This window comes from Megascapheus bottae, chromosome 2 (genome assembly GCF_031878675.1).
Source record: "Megascapheus bottae isolate mThoBot1 chromosome 2, mThoBot2.hap1, whole genome shotgun sequence".
In the NCBI taxonomy this organism is placed as follows: domain Eukaryota; kingdom Metazoa; phylum Chordata; class Mammalia; order Rodentia; family Geomyidae; genus Megascapheus; species Megascapheus bottae.
Window position 1 is genome coordinate 35,616,084 of NC_143510.1, and position 15,795 is coordinate 35,631,878.

The 15,795-nt window shown below is 42.5% G+C and overlaps 1 protein-coding gene across 1 annotated transcript in view; it reads right to left on the reverse strand.

The window, feature by feature from the left end:
• The window catches only part of Frmd4b (FERM domain containing 4B), a 132,308-nt gene that overhangs the window by 6,484 nt on the left and 110,029 nt on the right, over nt 1-15,795 (reverse strand). The window contains exons 14-21 of the mRNA XM_090323916.1: nt 15,548-15,689; nt 13,707-13,840; nt 13,497-13,616; nt 11,668-11,896; nt 8,592-8,648; nt 6,899-7,046; nt 4,539-4,658; nt 2,669-3,480 (exon numbers count right to left, since the gene is read on the reverse strand). Coding sequence (XP_090180042.1) covers nt 2,669-3,480; nt 4,539-4,658; nt 6,899-7,046; nt 8,592-8,648; nt 11,668-11,896; nt 13,497-13,616; nt 13,707-13,840; nt 15,548-15,689 — 1,762 coding nt within the window. The remainder of the gene's footprint in view (nt 1-2,668; nt 3,481-4,538; nt 4,659-6,898; nt 7,047-8,591; nt 8,649-11,667; nt 11,897-13,496; nt 13,617-13,706; nt 13,841-15,547; nt 15,690-15,795) is intronic.

Sequence of the window (15,795 nt, forward strand, 5' to 3'; positions counted from 1 at the left end):
CAGTGACAGGGAGGGACTATAGAAACTTTAACTAAATTGACAAATAACCAGAATTGCAGCTCTTCAAGAGAAGGAGACGTGTCTGTTGTAGTACATTTCTGTGGCTACTAGTTGGAGGCAGGAATGAGGAACATTCCAGAATGGATTTCTGGGAGTACTAATTCCATCTACCTAACTCCTGACAAAAAAAGAGGCATTGAGTCTCTGGAGCTAAATAATGGTGGAGTTAAGGGAGCTCTGGCCAGCCTCGAACCAGGATGCATGAACTCCATCTTCACTTTTGTTTTTTTGGAGTGCTTTTTTTGTGGGGGGTTTTAGTGGGTCTTTAACTCCGGGTTTGGGTGCTGTCTCTGAGCTTGCTCAAGGCAAATACTCTACCACTTTGAGCCACATCACCACTTCCAGCTCTGGAGCACTTTTACATAGACAGAATATACCAATAAATAGGAATAGTTTCATAGCACTATTATGGAGCAATTTACTCTTTGCTAAATTGATTTCCTCTTAATAACTCAGTGTATTTCACTTCACAAAACTGTAAGTTTCATAACAGATTGGAATTTTTTAAACTCTTAGCATGGATAGTTGGAGAAAATAACCTAAACTTGTGCTCTGCCTTGGAGAAAGTCATTAGAAAGTTAAGAATTAATGTTGGAGAAAAACTTCTTAGAATCTGGACTCTGTATTGCTTATGCCACTGAAGCTCTTATGAATCAAGAAAGAATTTTGAAGAATTTCAGGTGGAGAAAGAAAACAGCAAGGAAGGAAGAGCCATTTGTAAAATCTACTTTGTAAAACATCTTTGTGAAGTAGGCATAGGTATCCATATAACATGAACCCCAAAATCTATTAGGCAACAAAACAAAACCCCTAAAAACAAACCAAAAGCAGTACTCAGGATATGATGCTAGATTTTGCATTAACTAGTATCATGTATAGAAAAACAACTAAACTGATATACAGTGGCATAACAATTGAGCCCTGTGGAAGTTCTATGTATGTGGTACTGAGGAATTGAACCTGGGTCTAGGCAAGCACTCTACCACTAGGCCAAACTCCTGGCCAGACCCTAGCTTCTTGAGTGGATAGATTACAGAAGTGAACTTCCAGTGCCTGGCTTCCATCTTTACTCTTGTCCCACACACTCAGCCCACCAGCAGTGATGTTGACAATTAGGTTACATCGGCTCCTCCCAGGACACATTTCCCCAACTCCAAGCCCATGCCACAACCACCACCAACAGGCACCTCTGCCCTCCTGTTTGTTCTGCAAAGAAATGTTCAGGCAACACCCTGAACTTGAAGAGGAAGAAAGGTGTTCTCTATGTGAGGCAAAAATAACAAGAAATAATGACAAGGGCCTTTTGTGTGTCAGATATGGGCATGGATGGGACAAGTTGAGAGGAAGTCCAAAGTCTTCCATAAACAGGAGAGAGCTTGAACCCAAATAGAAATCTCCATGGAAATAAGGCTGTCAACACACTTCTGAAACATTTACAGGTACAGGTCATGACTTGGGAATTCCCACACTGTGTCTCACTAAGGTGTCATGGTTAAGGGAGGAGGCAGGACTCATGACCTCAGGTCTCCGTGCAGTTTGAAAATTTGCTCATTTCTTAAGAGTTTGAAACTTGCTTAATTTTCATACATTCCTCTGGCCTCTGACAAGATGCTTCCTTCCAGCCAAGAACTCTTTAGCACTGAGAGCTAGGCTTCATGGGCATATGTGTTCAATTGCTGAATTCATGGGGCCCTAAGCAGGCCCTTCCCCAGGACCCCATTTCTTAAGTACTTAGAGCTGGCATGCAGTGAGTCATCACCAGATGTTGGCAGAGGTAGTGGCCAATCTCAATAGAAAGGCTATATAGAAAATATCTTTTCTAAACAAAATTCCTAGTTGGTCTGTGTGTGTGTGTGTGTGTGTGTGTGTGTGTGTGTGTGTGTGTGTGTGTTTAAGGAGAACAAACCTAAGGCTTCAAGCATGCTAGGCAAGTTCACAGGATTTAGCACTGAACTTACTCCCAGTACCCTTAATTGTTTAAATCATCCATATATATCCTATCTATATCTATGTGTATCTGTTTGTATAAAATTAACATATGCAAAGTATTTAGGAAAGTGTTTAATGTCAACTCCTATTATATATAGATATAGATATATCTATCTATGGAGACATAGATATAAAATTAAGATATACAAAGTACTTAGGAAAGTGCTTCATTAATGTCATCTCCTACCAAAATTACTGAAGCTTGATTTAGATACCTCAATATTCAAAACAATGTTTGATTAAGTTTTGCCCATCAATAGGAACACTGCATATAATTTATAATTCTATTTTTTTCCCTATGTGCCTATTGGATTGCCTTCCTTCTTTCAAAATGCCACAGCTCAGTGGCCTAAATAACATTTAAGAGATGTGGTGATCAACGTAAGACCTAGAAGCAACAAAGTTTGTGAAAGCCCCCAATAGGACAGCATAAAGAAAACTAAGTGTTCTACAAATTCAAGATAGGACTTGAATCTACCACATGCTCCATCAGTACTGCAGATATTCAAGTCGGCAGTTCTTACTGAGGATCCAACACATAGCTTCCATTGCTAATCAAATGGCTCAGGAGTGGGTGGGAAGGAAGAGGGGCATGGACCCCCAAGTTTCATATGCCTACCTGAAGAGTATGAGGATGCTCGGCTGCTTGGAGAACAGGGCACCTGTAGCCCGGCAAACCCCAGGCATCTCTGTGAACCCCTGTCTGAGTCAAAGCTGGTCTGCGGGCTGTGCCCCTGATCCTTTTGCCCTGAGGCCCGCTGGTACCAGCCCCGCAGGTGCTCAGCCACTAAGGCCTTGTGGATGTTTTTGGTGATGTGCTCGGGTTTCACAGCCGTCTTCCTGGGCAGCCGGAGGGTTGCGTAGGGGTTATGGGGCACATGGTCCACCTCGTCTTCATGGAAAGACCTGCTGTAGTCCCTCTGCCGGTCATACCCATAATGGGCAGAGGACCGGTAGGATGGGTTGACGGTGTACTGTCCCTCGGTGTCATTCTCATAGACGTAGCCACCACTGTAATAAAGGTCACACTCTGCATAGGGTGGATACCCAGCAATGTAGTAACTAGAAGACGGCGGCTCCTGGCTCTTGGAGTAGACACCATTCCTCATACTGTCTTTTGGGGCCAGGTTGGGCATGCTTCCTGAATTTGAAGTTGAGGCATTGTGCTTCTTTGACCTTCTCCGTCCCCGGGCACGGGTGTCCAGAGTCTGCGTGCTGTAGTAAGGGCCGGCGGTGGGCGGCACACAGTAGTACTCGGTGCTCGACTGGCTGGTGTAGGAAGACCCATCATCGAGGATCTCGGTGCTGCTGCTTCTTTGGGATTTGGAAAGGGAAAAGAATGGCTTATTGTTGTCCATCTCAGAGAGCAGATGGGACTGGGATTCCAGGCTTCCACTCCGCTGCCGGCAGTGCTGAGCTGAAGATTCAGGTCTGGAAGAAGAAGAAAAGGGCAAAGGGGACAGTAAGTCAGTGACTCCTGACTGTCCTAGCTACTCAGGAGGGTGAGGTCTGAGGATCTCACCAGTTCACAGCCAGCCCAGGCAGGGAAGTCTAGTGAGACACTTATCTCCAGATACCCACCAGAGAACTGGAGTTGGTGCTGTGGCTCACAAATGGCCAGGAAAGAGACCAGGCCCAGAGTTCAAGCCACATGGCTGGGGGTGGGAGTGGGGTGGAGAAAAAATAGAGAAAGAGAAGGAACAAAATAGAATATTACACTGATTGACTTAATAGCTCCCAAATTATAACAGGTGTTTTTGAGTCTCAAGATTGACCATAGGATAGAATCTGTTTGTTCAGATAACACTCTGGTTCACCCATAAGCTCATTGCCACGGGTAAAATGAGAAAGAGGTCATGTTTTGCTAAATCTTTCCTTGAGGGTAGGGCAGATATAAGTAATGATATACAACTTGACTAAAGCCTGAGGACACTCAACATGTCTTGGCTCTCAAAAGTTAAGATATGTTAGGCCAGGACGAGGTGGCATTGCATGACAGAGCAGAACCTGGCCTTGAAGGCACACTGAGTTAAGACATGGACAATTCTAAGCTGTATGAGCTTGGATAAGATATTTAAACTCTGTGACTCTTGCTAATGCCTTTGTAAAATTAGACAGAAACTATATCTGATACTCCCATTTCAGTTAGGCTTATTATTGGCCCTAATTAATCTAGTTTGAATAAAACATTTAACTCAGCTCCTGTCTCTACTTCAGAATACTACTGTTCAGAATACTGTTATCTTCACCCTCACCATGGAATAATGAATGGGTAATATCTGGTTGGGAAGATGATAGGAAAAATCTGGACCAATCCAGTTCCTTTCCTTTATTGACAGACTTGAAATTCTTAAGCAGAAAATGAGGAAGCAGGAACTAAGGCTCTATCGGAGGAAATCACTCAAAATGATGGAGATACACAAGCAAGCAAGACAAACACTCAAAAGGCAAAATGAACACAGCCCACACAATGGGAACAGAGCTCTTACTCCAAGTGGCTGCTGCTGTAGGCGTTTCGAGTCAGGACTGGTGTGCTGGGCATGCTCCGCCCGCCCTGAGGACGCCTCTCCAGAGTTTTGTAAGGGCTGCTGTGTGTCGACAGCATCTCTCTGTGACGATTTAAAAAAGAGAGAGGGAGCGAGAGAAATCAAGTTAAGGATGAGCTTCTCAACACCTCTGGCAGTATTGTCATGTACTGATGGAAACGTGCATTGGAAAGCTGGTGCTGTGTGGCTTACACTCGTCATCCTAGCTACTCATGAGGACTGAGGTTCAAAGCTAGGCCTGACAGACAAATCGGTGAGACTCTCATCTCCAATGACCTCATTAAAAAGCTGGAAGTGAGGGGCTAGGAGTTTTGCCTAGTGATAGAGTGCTTGCCTAGCATGCATGAAGATCTGGGTTCGATTCCTCATCCTCGGTGCCACATATGTAGCAAAAAGCCAGAAGTGGTGCTGTGGCTCAAGTGGTAGAGCCCTTACCTTGAGAAAATCCAGCGACAGTGCTCAGGCCCTGAGCCTAAGCCCAGGACTGGCAAAAAAAAAAAGCTGGAAGTGAAGATGCAGCCCAAGCCATCAGACTTGATCAAAAAAGCCAGGCAAAAATGGGGGGCCCTGAGTTCAAGACTGGGTAGTGGATCTTCAACAATAATAGCAGCAACAACAACAAAACAAAAACAAAGAAACAAAGCCAGCCTACTGGAAGCTGATGGAAAGGCAGTACAGGATAAGGATGGGAAGAGTTTCTCTATGGGTCAGTATCCTGGTAGACCCTAGGTGAGTTTTAGGGAAAAACCATGTGGTCTGATTCTGTGGGTCACAAATATGAATCGAAAGCCCTTTTTACAAAGAGAACACTGAGAAAAATTGACCAGAAACAAATTACAAGTTCAGGAAGTCTTTTCTCTGTGAATGGTCTAATAGGTACTTCTTGGCATTGTGGGCCAGGAAGTCTCTGCAGAGATTTCATCCTCTGTCCTTCTAATGCAATAGCAGCCACAGAGAAGAGATAAATGAATGGGTGTGGTTATATTCCAATAAAACTTAATTTGTGGGCAAGGAAATGACTTCATGTAATTTCCTTGCCACCAAATACTATTGTTGCTTTTGGTTTTCCTTCACACAATTATTTAAGCATTCCATAAACAAAAGCAAAAACAAGCAAAAAAAAAAAAAAAAAGAAGAAGAAAAAGAAAAAGAAGAAATATGGATAGCAGTGTGCTCTCGACCACAACTGTGGTCCGCTGACCCCCGGATTAGATGGCAACATCCTTAAATTGTTTTGGCCACAAGCTCATGTCTCTAATCCGAGCTTGTTCAGAAGAAAAAAAAATCTACTAGACTTCATGTTTAAAATAATTAGCACAACCTGAGCTGGTGGCATAGCTCAAGTGGTAGAGTACCTTACAGCAGGAAGCAATATGCCAAGCAAATATGGGGCCCTAAGTTCAAACCCTAGCATTGAAGGAAAAAAAAGGAACTTTTAAAGGAACTAGAGTATCGTTAGGCGCCTAGCTTCAAATGTCACCATCTAACACCGTAGTTTAGGATGACGGCATGTGGCACCACGCTTAGCCATTGCTCAAGGCTTTGGGGAGCTGCTGGAACCATTAAGAGGAAGATCAGCTTATTGGGGTATGCCCTGAATGGTGGTGCTGAGACCCAGCCTATTCTCTTTTTTTTTTTTTTTTTTTGCCAGTCCTGGGCTTGAGCTCAGGGCCTGAGCACTGTCCTTGGACTTTCTCAAGGCTAGAGCTCTACCACTTGAGCCTCAGCACCACTTCCGGCGTTTTTCTATGTATGTGGTACCGAGGAATTGAACCCGGGTCTTCATGCATGCTAGGCAAGCACTTTAACCACTAGGCCAAACTCCCTGCGCATCTTTTCTTTGCTTGACTATTATGAGGTGAGCAACTTTTCCCCATCACGTCTTCCTACCATGACATTCAGCTCCAAGTAAGAGAGAGGGCCAAGTGATCATGGACTGAAACTGTGAGCCCAAATAAACCTTCCCTACTTATGAGTTATTTATTTCAGGTATTCAGCACAGGGCCGACTAACACAATACCCAAACTAGATGAGATGGCTAAAAGCACTATAACTTAATATAAAACAGACTTTACTATCAAGGAAAGAGAACCAACATCTTTCTAAGAAGGCCATTTAAAAAGCACTTCCTCTTGCTGTCAACAATGAATGTCTGGGTGAGTTTCTATGCCTCTGTCTTATAGGAAAGCAACCTCTTCTGAAAGCGTAAATAATCATCACCACAACAAGAAACATATCACCCATGTGGAGGAAAGATTCCTTGGCTACAGGAAGTTAGTTAACTTACTGTGGTATGCTCTCACCTGGAATGCCTGTGATCCACAAATGGTTCATTGATGGATGACTTTCTGAAATGGATTCTTTCAATACCAAGAGACTTGGGGGGAAGAATTCTTGGAGAATGAGGAACTGAACTTGGTCGTTGCCCAGCAAGAGTGAAGGTGTCATTGGCTAAGTTAAGCAAATAAATGAATGAATGAATCAAGTAGGCAAATCATTAGTATCTTGCTAAGATTTCTAAACTACAAATGAAATTCCTATCTGATGAATAATACATTCTTCCAGAGACCATGTTTTTAGAAATACATCATTTTGAAGGCATTAATTTTTATATTATATCTAGCAGAAAAAGAGAAATGACTAAAGGATACTTAATCTCAACCAGCTTTGGCCATTTCCACAGATGGCATTCTGAGCAAGGAAATCACTCAGGTAGAAAAGGAATTATTCTACCTTTAAACTGTTTTACTTAAAAAATAATTTCCAGTGGGCAAGCAACCAAGGAATGGGATAGATCCTTTTTATTCAGCTTGGACATTCTTTTTGTGTGTGTGCGTGCCAGTTGTGGGGCTTGCACTAGGTGCCTAGGTGATGTCACTTAGCATTTTCAATCAGGGCTGGTGTTCTATCGGTTGAGCCACAGCAGCACTACCTCTGGCTTTTTGGTGATTAATTGCTGATAAGAGCCTGACACACTTCCTGCTCTGGCTACATTTGAACTATAACCTTCAGATCTCAACCTTCTGAAGCTAGGATTACAGACATGCACCACCAATGCCCAGTGCCCTTTAACATTTTTTTTTTTTTGGAGGGACATGGGGCTTGGACTCTGGGCCTGGATGTTTTCCCTGAGTTCTTCAGCACAAGGTTACCTCCCTATCCCTTGAGCCACAGCCCTACTTCTCATTTTCTAGTGGTTAACTAGTCTTTAGTGCCCGGGCTGGCTTTGAACCACAATCCTCGCATCTCAGCCTCCTGAGTAGCTAGAATTACAGGAATGAGCCACCACATCTGGCTCCCTTTAAGGCTGTGTGGCACCTTAAGGGGTTGTCTTTATCATTGAATATGATGAACATTGCATCAGTGGAGACTTGCTATGTCTACCATTGATATTTGCATTTTCAATGACGAATGGCATGTAAGACCAAACTTCAGTTCCAAGGAAGAATCCTCAAGTGGTGGAATGTTATGCACCGTAAAACTTATGGGAAGATTAAGCAAATGGGGATGAGTTGAGGGTAGTAACTTCCCAGAATTCTTCAAATTACATCAAACAGACAGTCAATCATCTAACTAAATACACAGGAACAATTCTCTAGGAAACAGTAATAATCAAAGAACACACTAGAATTTTCTAGTTTGGTCACTGGCTTCCTGAAATATGAAATGTCACCATTGGAAAAACTAGGTGAGGTGGTAGCTCACCTAAATGAGTTAGGATAGAACTCTGAATGATACATATACTTCTTTGTTTAAATTAAAAAGTTATCTCACGTGCATCAGTGATTCACACCTATAATCCTAGCTATGAGGGGAGGCTGGGACCTGAGATCAAGTTCAAAGTCACCTGGTTCAAGTGGTAGAATGCCAGCCTTGAGTGAAAAAGCTAAGGGACAGTGCCTAGGCCCTGAGTTCAAGCCCCAATACTAGTGCACACTGAGTTATCATATTATTTCAGAATATGTAATATTTTCAAAGAAAAAAGGAGCCACTTACAATCATCGTAGGTGGCAGAGTCTGACAAGGAGCTGCTCTCTGATGGGATGACATCTTCTGCGGATAAAAATAATGGCTTTTAGCACAACTGCATATTTACATAACCATAGTGAACTCACTGATGTGATTTTCAATGGAACATATTTTACTCTCATTTAGATAAATATGGCTAATAAAAGTACATTCATAATTAACTGTCCTACAAATTGACTCATTTACTACTGATGACAAAAGTATCTTGTGTTTTAGAGCAAGTGTCTAGCAGCCGTGAGGTACCAAGTTTAGTCTACAGTACCACAAACATGAGCTCCTCCCCCAAAATGATCTGTGCACTGTAAAGACAGCATAATGTATTATACTCATCCCTCAATATGTGTGGGAATCTGGCTCCAGGGCTGTGTAAGGACACCCAAATCTAAGAATGCTCAAGAACCTTGCTTTAAAAAGCACATGCTCTTCGGTGATTTAAAACACCTCTAGATTACTTGTAATATGCCTACGATGCAAAGGCTATATAGACACTCATGATACTGCATTGTTTAGGAAATAATGACAAGGAAAAATGATAAGACTATACACATAGTACAGAATTTTTTCTGATTTTTTTTTCTGATATTTTTTCTTTTTTTTTGGCCAATCCTGGGGCCTGAGCACTGTCCTTGGGCTTTCTCAAGACTAGAGCTCTACTACTTGAGCCACAGCACCACTTCTGGCTTTTTCTGTGTGTTACCAAGGAACCCAACTCAGGTCTTCCTGCCTGCTAGGCAAGGAATACGCCCCGACCAGGACAAGCCGAGAAAGGAGAGGGCCGACTGACCGCCCGCACCCAGCCCTCCCTCGCCAGAGGACAATCAGACGCATCAGGGAGACCTGTCAAGGCAGGAGCTCCTTTATTGAGGAAGTCCATTCAGCTAATATAGGGTGCAGGAGCCTATCAGCACAAAGGTGGGCAGGGCGTAGAAGGTCCACGTGTTTGCTCTCACTATAGGTCTCAGCAGAGAATGATAAAGCAATAAACATTCGTACCCAATGGTAATCAAGTCTCAGCAGAAAGTGATTCACAATACGGACGATATAGCTCAAAGTTAGGCATGGCGTTCATACATGACAGCTCATTTCTTTGTGTAGTTATCTTACTCAGTGATGCAGATTCATGGGCCAGCCTGACCCTGCACTCGGCTCCCAACATACCACCCTACCCCTTGAGCCATAGCCCCACTTCCCATTTTCTAATGGTTAATTAGAGATAAGAGTCTCATGGATTTTTGAACCTAGACTGGCTTTAAGCCATGATCCTCAGATCTCAGCCTCCTGAGTAGGTAGGATTACAGGCATGAGCCACAGCACTCTGGCTTCCTTCTGTTTTTTTTTTTTTTGTTCTTCCCTCCTCTCACCTTGGTCCTCTCCTCCTTTCCCATCCTCTTCTTTCCTGTTCTCTACCAATCCTGGGGTTTGAAGGCAGAGCCAAGCTCTAGCTTAGCATGTTTGCTAGGTTTGTACTCTACCACCTGAAACATGCCTCCAGTCCATTATTATCATGTCTTTTATTTTGGAGTTAGGGGTCTAGCAGACTTTTCTTCCCAGGCTGACTTCAATCTATGATCTTCCAGACCTCAGCCTCTTGAGTAGCTTGGATGACAGTTGTGAACCCTGCACTTTCTCTTATTGGAGTGCAGTCACTTGGTGGTTTTGGGAGCACTCCAATCAGACTACATTCTTCAACAGTAGTACCACTAATCATTTGGAAACTGTCTTTACATTGCAAGAGTTCCACCTCTACCTACTCCATCCCAACCCCCACTATCAATTTTTGTTTTCTTTTTTGCACTGCTGGGGCTCGAACATGGGTATGTATGAATGTCATGTGTTTTACTATTTGAATTATATCCTAGCCCACTAACGGCAATTCTGATAACCAAAAATGCCTGCAAACATCGTAAAATATTCCTAGTGGCTCTTCCTAATTGAGAACTACTAAATTGAGAGACCTGGATTCAAATCTTGGTTTTGTGCTTTATCAACTGTGAAACCTTGGGTACATGTCTTCACATTTCTTAGCATCATTTGACAGACTTTAAGATGACGATATCAGTGGGACCTATCACAAAATACTGAGTTAATTTAATGAAATCACCATGTAAAGATTTTAGCCTTCCTCCTAGCACATGCTAACTGCTCAGTAAATGTTAGTTACGTGTCTTCCTCTTACTATATTATAGAATTAGCAACCGTAACGTTCTCAGTATTGCTGGTACCCATTGACTATTCAATACTGTGTTTGGTAAGAAGAGACATCTCAGGTGCGTTAATCTACTTTACTAAATTGTTCTGTGCTCAGGGCGAGGTGTTTTGGCAAAAAGTTTCAAGGCAAGTACAGCAGCTCAGTGTCAGCTTTGAAGCTATTATAAGGGCCTAATGCCATCCAACCTCAAATGTTAGTCTTTATCACAGTCAGGCTCAGTCTCTCTTCATTAGACACACAGTGTAGCCTGACGGCAAGGTGCCAGTCTAGCCAGCTGTCAGACATACTTTAAAAACAATCTATCCAACGAATGCTTGGTCATTGGAACCATCTGCTGCCTACATGTCAGTTGCTATGAGGGAGAACAGTTGAACTTCGCAGTTTGAGGATGAATGGGTGACAACAAATGGCTAGGAAAGTGAAGTACACTGTTCATCACCCATCTCTGCAGGTCCAGAATGTAATCCATGCCAGACTGCTGGACTGCACATTTACAGGCTGAGATGCTGAAATTCTCCAGCTGTGGTTGGCTCACACTGGTACATTGATATCTGTGTATTTACTTCCCCAAAGCTTATCTCAGCTTAGATCTGATGCCTATTCTAAAACCTAATTACCCTACTTCATCAGTTCTAAAATGCACATGTTGTTTTAGAGCCCAGTGTGGCTCAAATCGTAGCACCTTGAATAGAAAAGCCAAGCAAGAGCGAGTGGTGATGAGTTCAAGCCCCAATACTACCACCAAAAGACTAAACCAAACCAAATCAAACAATCTACACACTATCAAGAGTAATGACTATGAGATTCGAGTTTACAAAAGGCTCTTCTACTCACCTGGTAAGATCGTTGTTGCTTTCTGGTTGGGTTTCTTTCCACAGCGAATCCGGTATTCGTTTATTGCATTTTCAATCTCCTGAAGCTTTCTGACTGCATCTGTGAAATCTTGCTTCCGTTTTTTCTTCACAGTTTTACACAGGTCTGGCTCATTGGCAAGTTTCTTTGCAGCTTCTACCAACTTCTGCTGTATTAGAAAATTACTCTCCAGTTCTTGTAAAGCCGGATCCTGCATTTATGCAATGATATTGTGTTATTTTTATGGGCACACCAAGTCTCTCTCTCATGCTAATAAATACATTTTGTGCATTCTTTTTTTTTTTTTCTTCCAGTCCTGGGCTTGGGCTCAGGGCATGAGCACTGTCCTTGGGTTTTCTCAAGGCTACCACTGAGCCACAGCGCCGCTTCCAGCTTTTTCTATGGACGTGGTACCCAGGAATCAAACTCGGGTCTTTGTGCATGCTAGGCAAGCACTCTACCACTAGGCCAAACTCCCAGCCCCACTTCGTGCATTCTTGAATGAGATGGACTTTGAGAATAAAAATCTTCCAAGTTTTGCCGGGGGGGGGGGAGTAGGGGGGTGGGGGGGGGCAGGGAGAGGGACGCAGTGGCACAGGCCTGTAATCCTAGTTACTCAGGAGGCTAAGATCTGAGGATTAAGGTTCAAAACCAGCCTGGGCACAAAAGAACCTGAGACTCTTTATCTCCAATTAACTTCTAGAAAATGGGAAGTGGGGTTTGGCTCAAAGGTAGGGTGGATACCTTGAGCTGAAGAGCTCAGGGACAACACCCAGGGATAGGGCAGTAGCCTTGAGCTGAAGAGCTCAGGGACAACACTAGAGACAGATAATTTGGGTTTGATTCTTTTTTCTGGTAGTTCCTGGCTGCATGATTCTACACTCTACTAGCAAAGATTATTCTATTAGGATTAGCTCTACTTTTCTTCTAAAACGAAGATGATTTTGTTTCTACAAGAAATATGAGGAGGGTCATTTTGACTGAGGACATGCAAATAAGAAATTACATTCTAGGGGCCAAGAGTTTAGTTTGATTCCTTAGTACTACATACACAACCTTAAAGGGAAAAAAAAAAAAAAAAGGCCTGAAGTGGCACTGTGGCTGAGCGTTAGCCTTGAGAAAGCCCAAAGACAGTGCCCAGGTCCTGAGTTTGAGCTCCAGGACTGGCAAAAAAAAAAAAAAAAAAGAAAAGAAAAACAAAGTATATTCTATCTTGCCTAACTTATCTTTACATGTTTAATTATATTAGATACTATACATGTAGTACCTCCTTTAATACTCACTGCCTCTCTCAGAGAGAAATTCCCTCAATATTCCCATTTTACAGAGGGAAAAACAGATACCTACAAAATGAAACTTTAAAAGCGTTAAACTATTTGCCAAAGGCTAGTTTTTTGGCTGCTATTATCATTTCTAATATATTATAAATTTATAAAACTCTTATCTCCAATTAATCAGCATAAAGCCAGAAGCAGAACTCTGGCTCCAGTGGTATACCTCAAGGACATTGCCAAGATCCTGAGTTCTAGCCCCAGGATCCACACAATAATACTATTTCCAGGTTGAGCAAGACCCTGCTATAGAGTTTCAAGCTGTCCTCCAACTTTGAATCCTCCTGCCTCAACCTCTCAAATTCTGGGATTGTCCTGCAAGAAATCAAATGCAGAAGGTCTTAATTCTAATAGTACTAGTACTGAGTTTATAAATATTTAGAGTTTATGCTGCCTCTGATTTGTGAAATAAACTCAATGCTAATGGGTAAGTGACTTAAAAACCAAGGGCACAGAAAGGCTTGGGATGGATGCTCCTACCTCTTCAGTTGGCAGTAAATTGTCATCTAACTTGAACGCAGTGCCCACTCGCCTCCTGACCTGAGGGGGCTTCTCGCCTGAGTTCAGTGGGTACTCCTTTGGCATTTTACCAGTAAGTTCCTGGAAAACAGGATGGGGCCAAGAGTGGGTAAGTGACACAGACCACAGCTGAGGACGGTAGGGAAAAAGCCCAGAGCTGAAGACACTCACAGCCTCACGCAAGCAGATCTTCTTCAGCTCTTCCACTTTCTTCAGGAGTTTTTCTTGCAACAGCTTCTCCTTCTTTTTGAGCTCCAGGATTTTCTCCCGCTTTTGCTCCTCACTGGCTTCTGAATCTTGAGAGCCTGGGTTGAGGGGAGGGGGAAGGGTGAGAGGGGTCAACACCAGCTGGCTTCCTTCCTTGCAGGAGGACAAAAGCCTGCCCAGCCATGAAAAGCCTGCTATGAAAAGCTAGTTTATTTCTTTTCTCCTTGTTTCTGAATATAATAAGAGGAAACCAGAGAACATTTTCTCAGGCTCTGGGCATCAGACAGAACCTGGTAAGAAAAATGTGCTTTTTGGGCTTGGTCATTTTAGAAGTGATGACAGAATGCTTCATGTTTCACACACACCCAAGAAATAATTTCTTTTCTATCTTTCTTTCTTTTTTTAAAGAAGAAAAGTAAGTTGTACCTTGAGATAGTTGTCAACTCTTTCTTTGAAAGGTAAGCAAAGGAATGCTCTAAGCAGTTTCAGAAACCACATACTAACAATGAGATGGAAGGGCCAAATCATTTAGTAAGTTGACAGACTAAGCGAGGAAAAATCCGCTGAGCACAACTCCAGAACTGCTAAGACATATACCACACAGTGTCTACTGAGGGCAGGGCACAGTGATTATGGTTTTATGGGGTGGGCACTTGTAATTGTGTTTGTAAAAATTTTATATTATGGAATATTGAATGATTATCACATCAAAAACTAGATAATGACAACAAAATAAAACTGAACACTGGGAGAAGTTGATAGAATTGATGGAGAGAAAAATGTCCCTAGGGCCCAGAGTTTGGCCTGCTGGTACAGTGCTTGCGTAGCATGCACAAAGACCTGGGTTCAATTCCTTGGCACCACATACATAGAAAAAGCCAAAAGCAGAACTGTGGCTCAAGTGGTAGAGCTCTAGCCTTGAGAAAGCCCAAGGACAGTGTGCTCAGACCCTGAGTTCAAGGCCCAGGACTGGCAAAAAAAAAAAAAAATGTTCATATCATTCAATGTATTTGCATTTTATGTTATTTATACAGTGTCACCATTTGTGATCTAACTTCATAGTTCTTTTTTCATTATTATCTTTAAGTAGGAGTATAAAGGAGTTGCAGTTGGAAGAGGTGACTCTGTTCAAAAAAATATACTCAATACCTGATTTTCATAATTGTAACCCCTCTGTAAATTAACTTTACAATAATTATTTTTTTGGTCATGGGGCTTGAACTCTGGGTCTGGATGCTGTCCCTGAGCTCTTCAGCTCAAGGCTACCACTCTACCTGTTGAGCCACTAAACCACTTTTGAATTTTTGGTGGTTAATTGGAGATAAGAGTCCCATGGACTATCATGCTAGCTCAGATCTCAGCCTTCTTATAATTTTTTTAAAAAGTAGTTTATGAATACAATGCATCTCATACTCAAAGTTGTCACATACTCTAGCTTCCTAAAGACTCCTTTGTTTCCTAAGCAATGGGGCAAACGATGAATTTGAAGATGATTTAGGACAGAAAAAAGATGGGGGTGAGAGACCAATAAAAACCAGAAAACCCACAAAAAATGTGGTTCAAAGCCAGCTGAGACAAATGTGAAGATTCCTATCTTCAATTAATCACCAAAAAGCCAGTGGTAGGATTGTGGTTCAAGTGGTGGAGCACCATTCTTGAGTCTAAAAAGCTAAGGGACAGTTCCCAGGCCCTGAGTTCAAGCCTCAGTACCAGCACAAAAAATTTTAAAAAACCAACCAAACAAACCATCAGCAAATCCCCACAACACCAAAGCTGTCTTTCCCCTTTCGGTTTCAAGGATTTACCTGAAGATATTAAGCTTCCATTGCTCGCCATGATGAGCTGGCTTTTTGCTTCCAGTGTCATCAGTTTAGAGACCCTCTGTGTTCCCGTCTCTGTCAAATCCATGGCAATATCGTCTAAACTTCTGGCAGAAGGAATTTTTGCCTATGGAGTGGAGCACATGGAATTATTAACAAAATGAAGCACATTCTACTTTAATCCAAACATTAAGTTAGCGTATTGTGAAAATACCCACACAAATAATTATTGA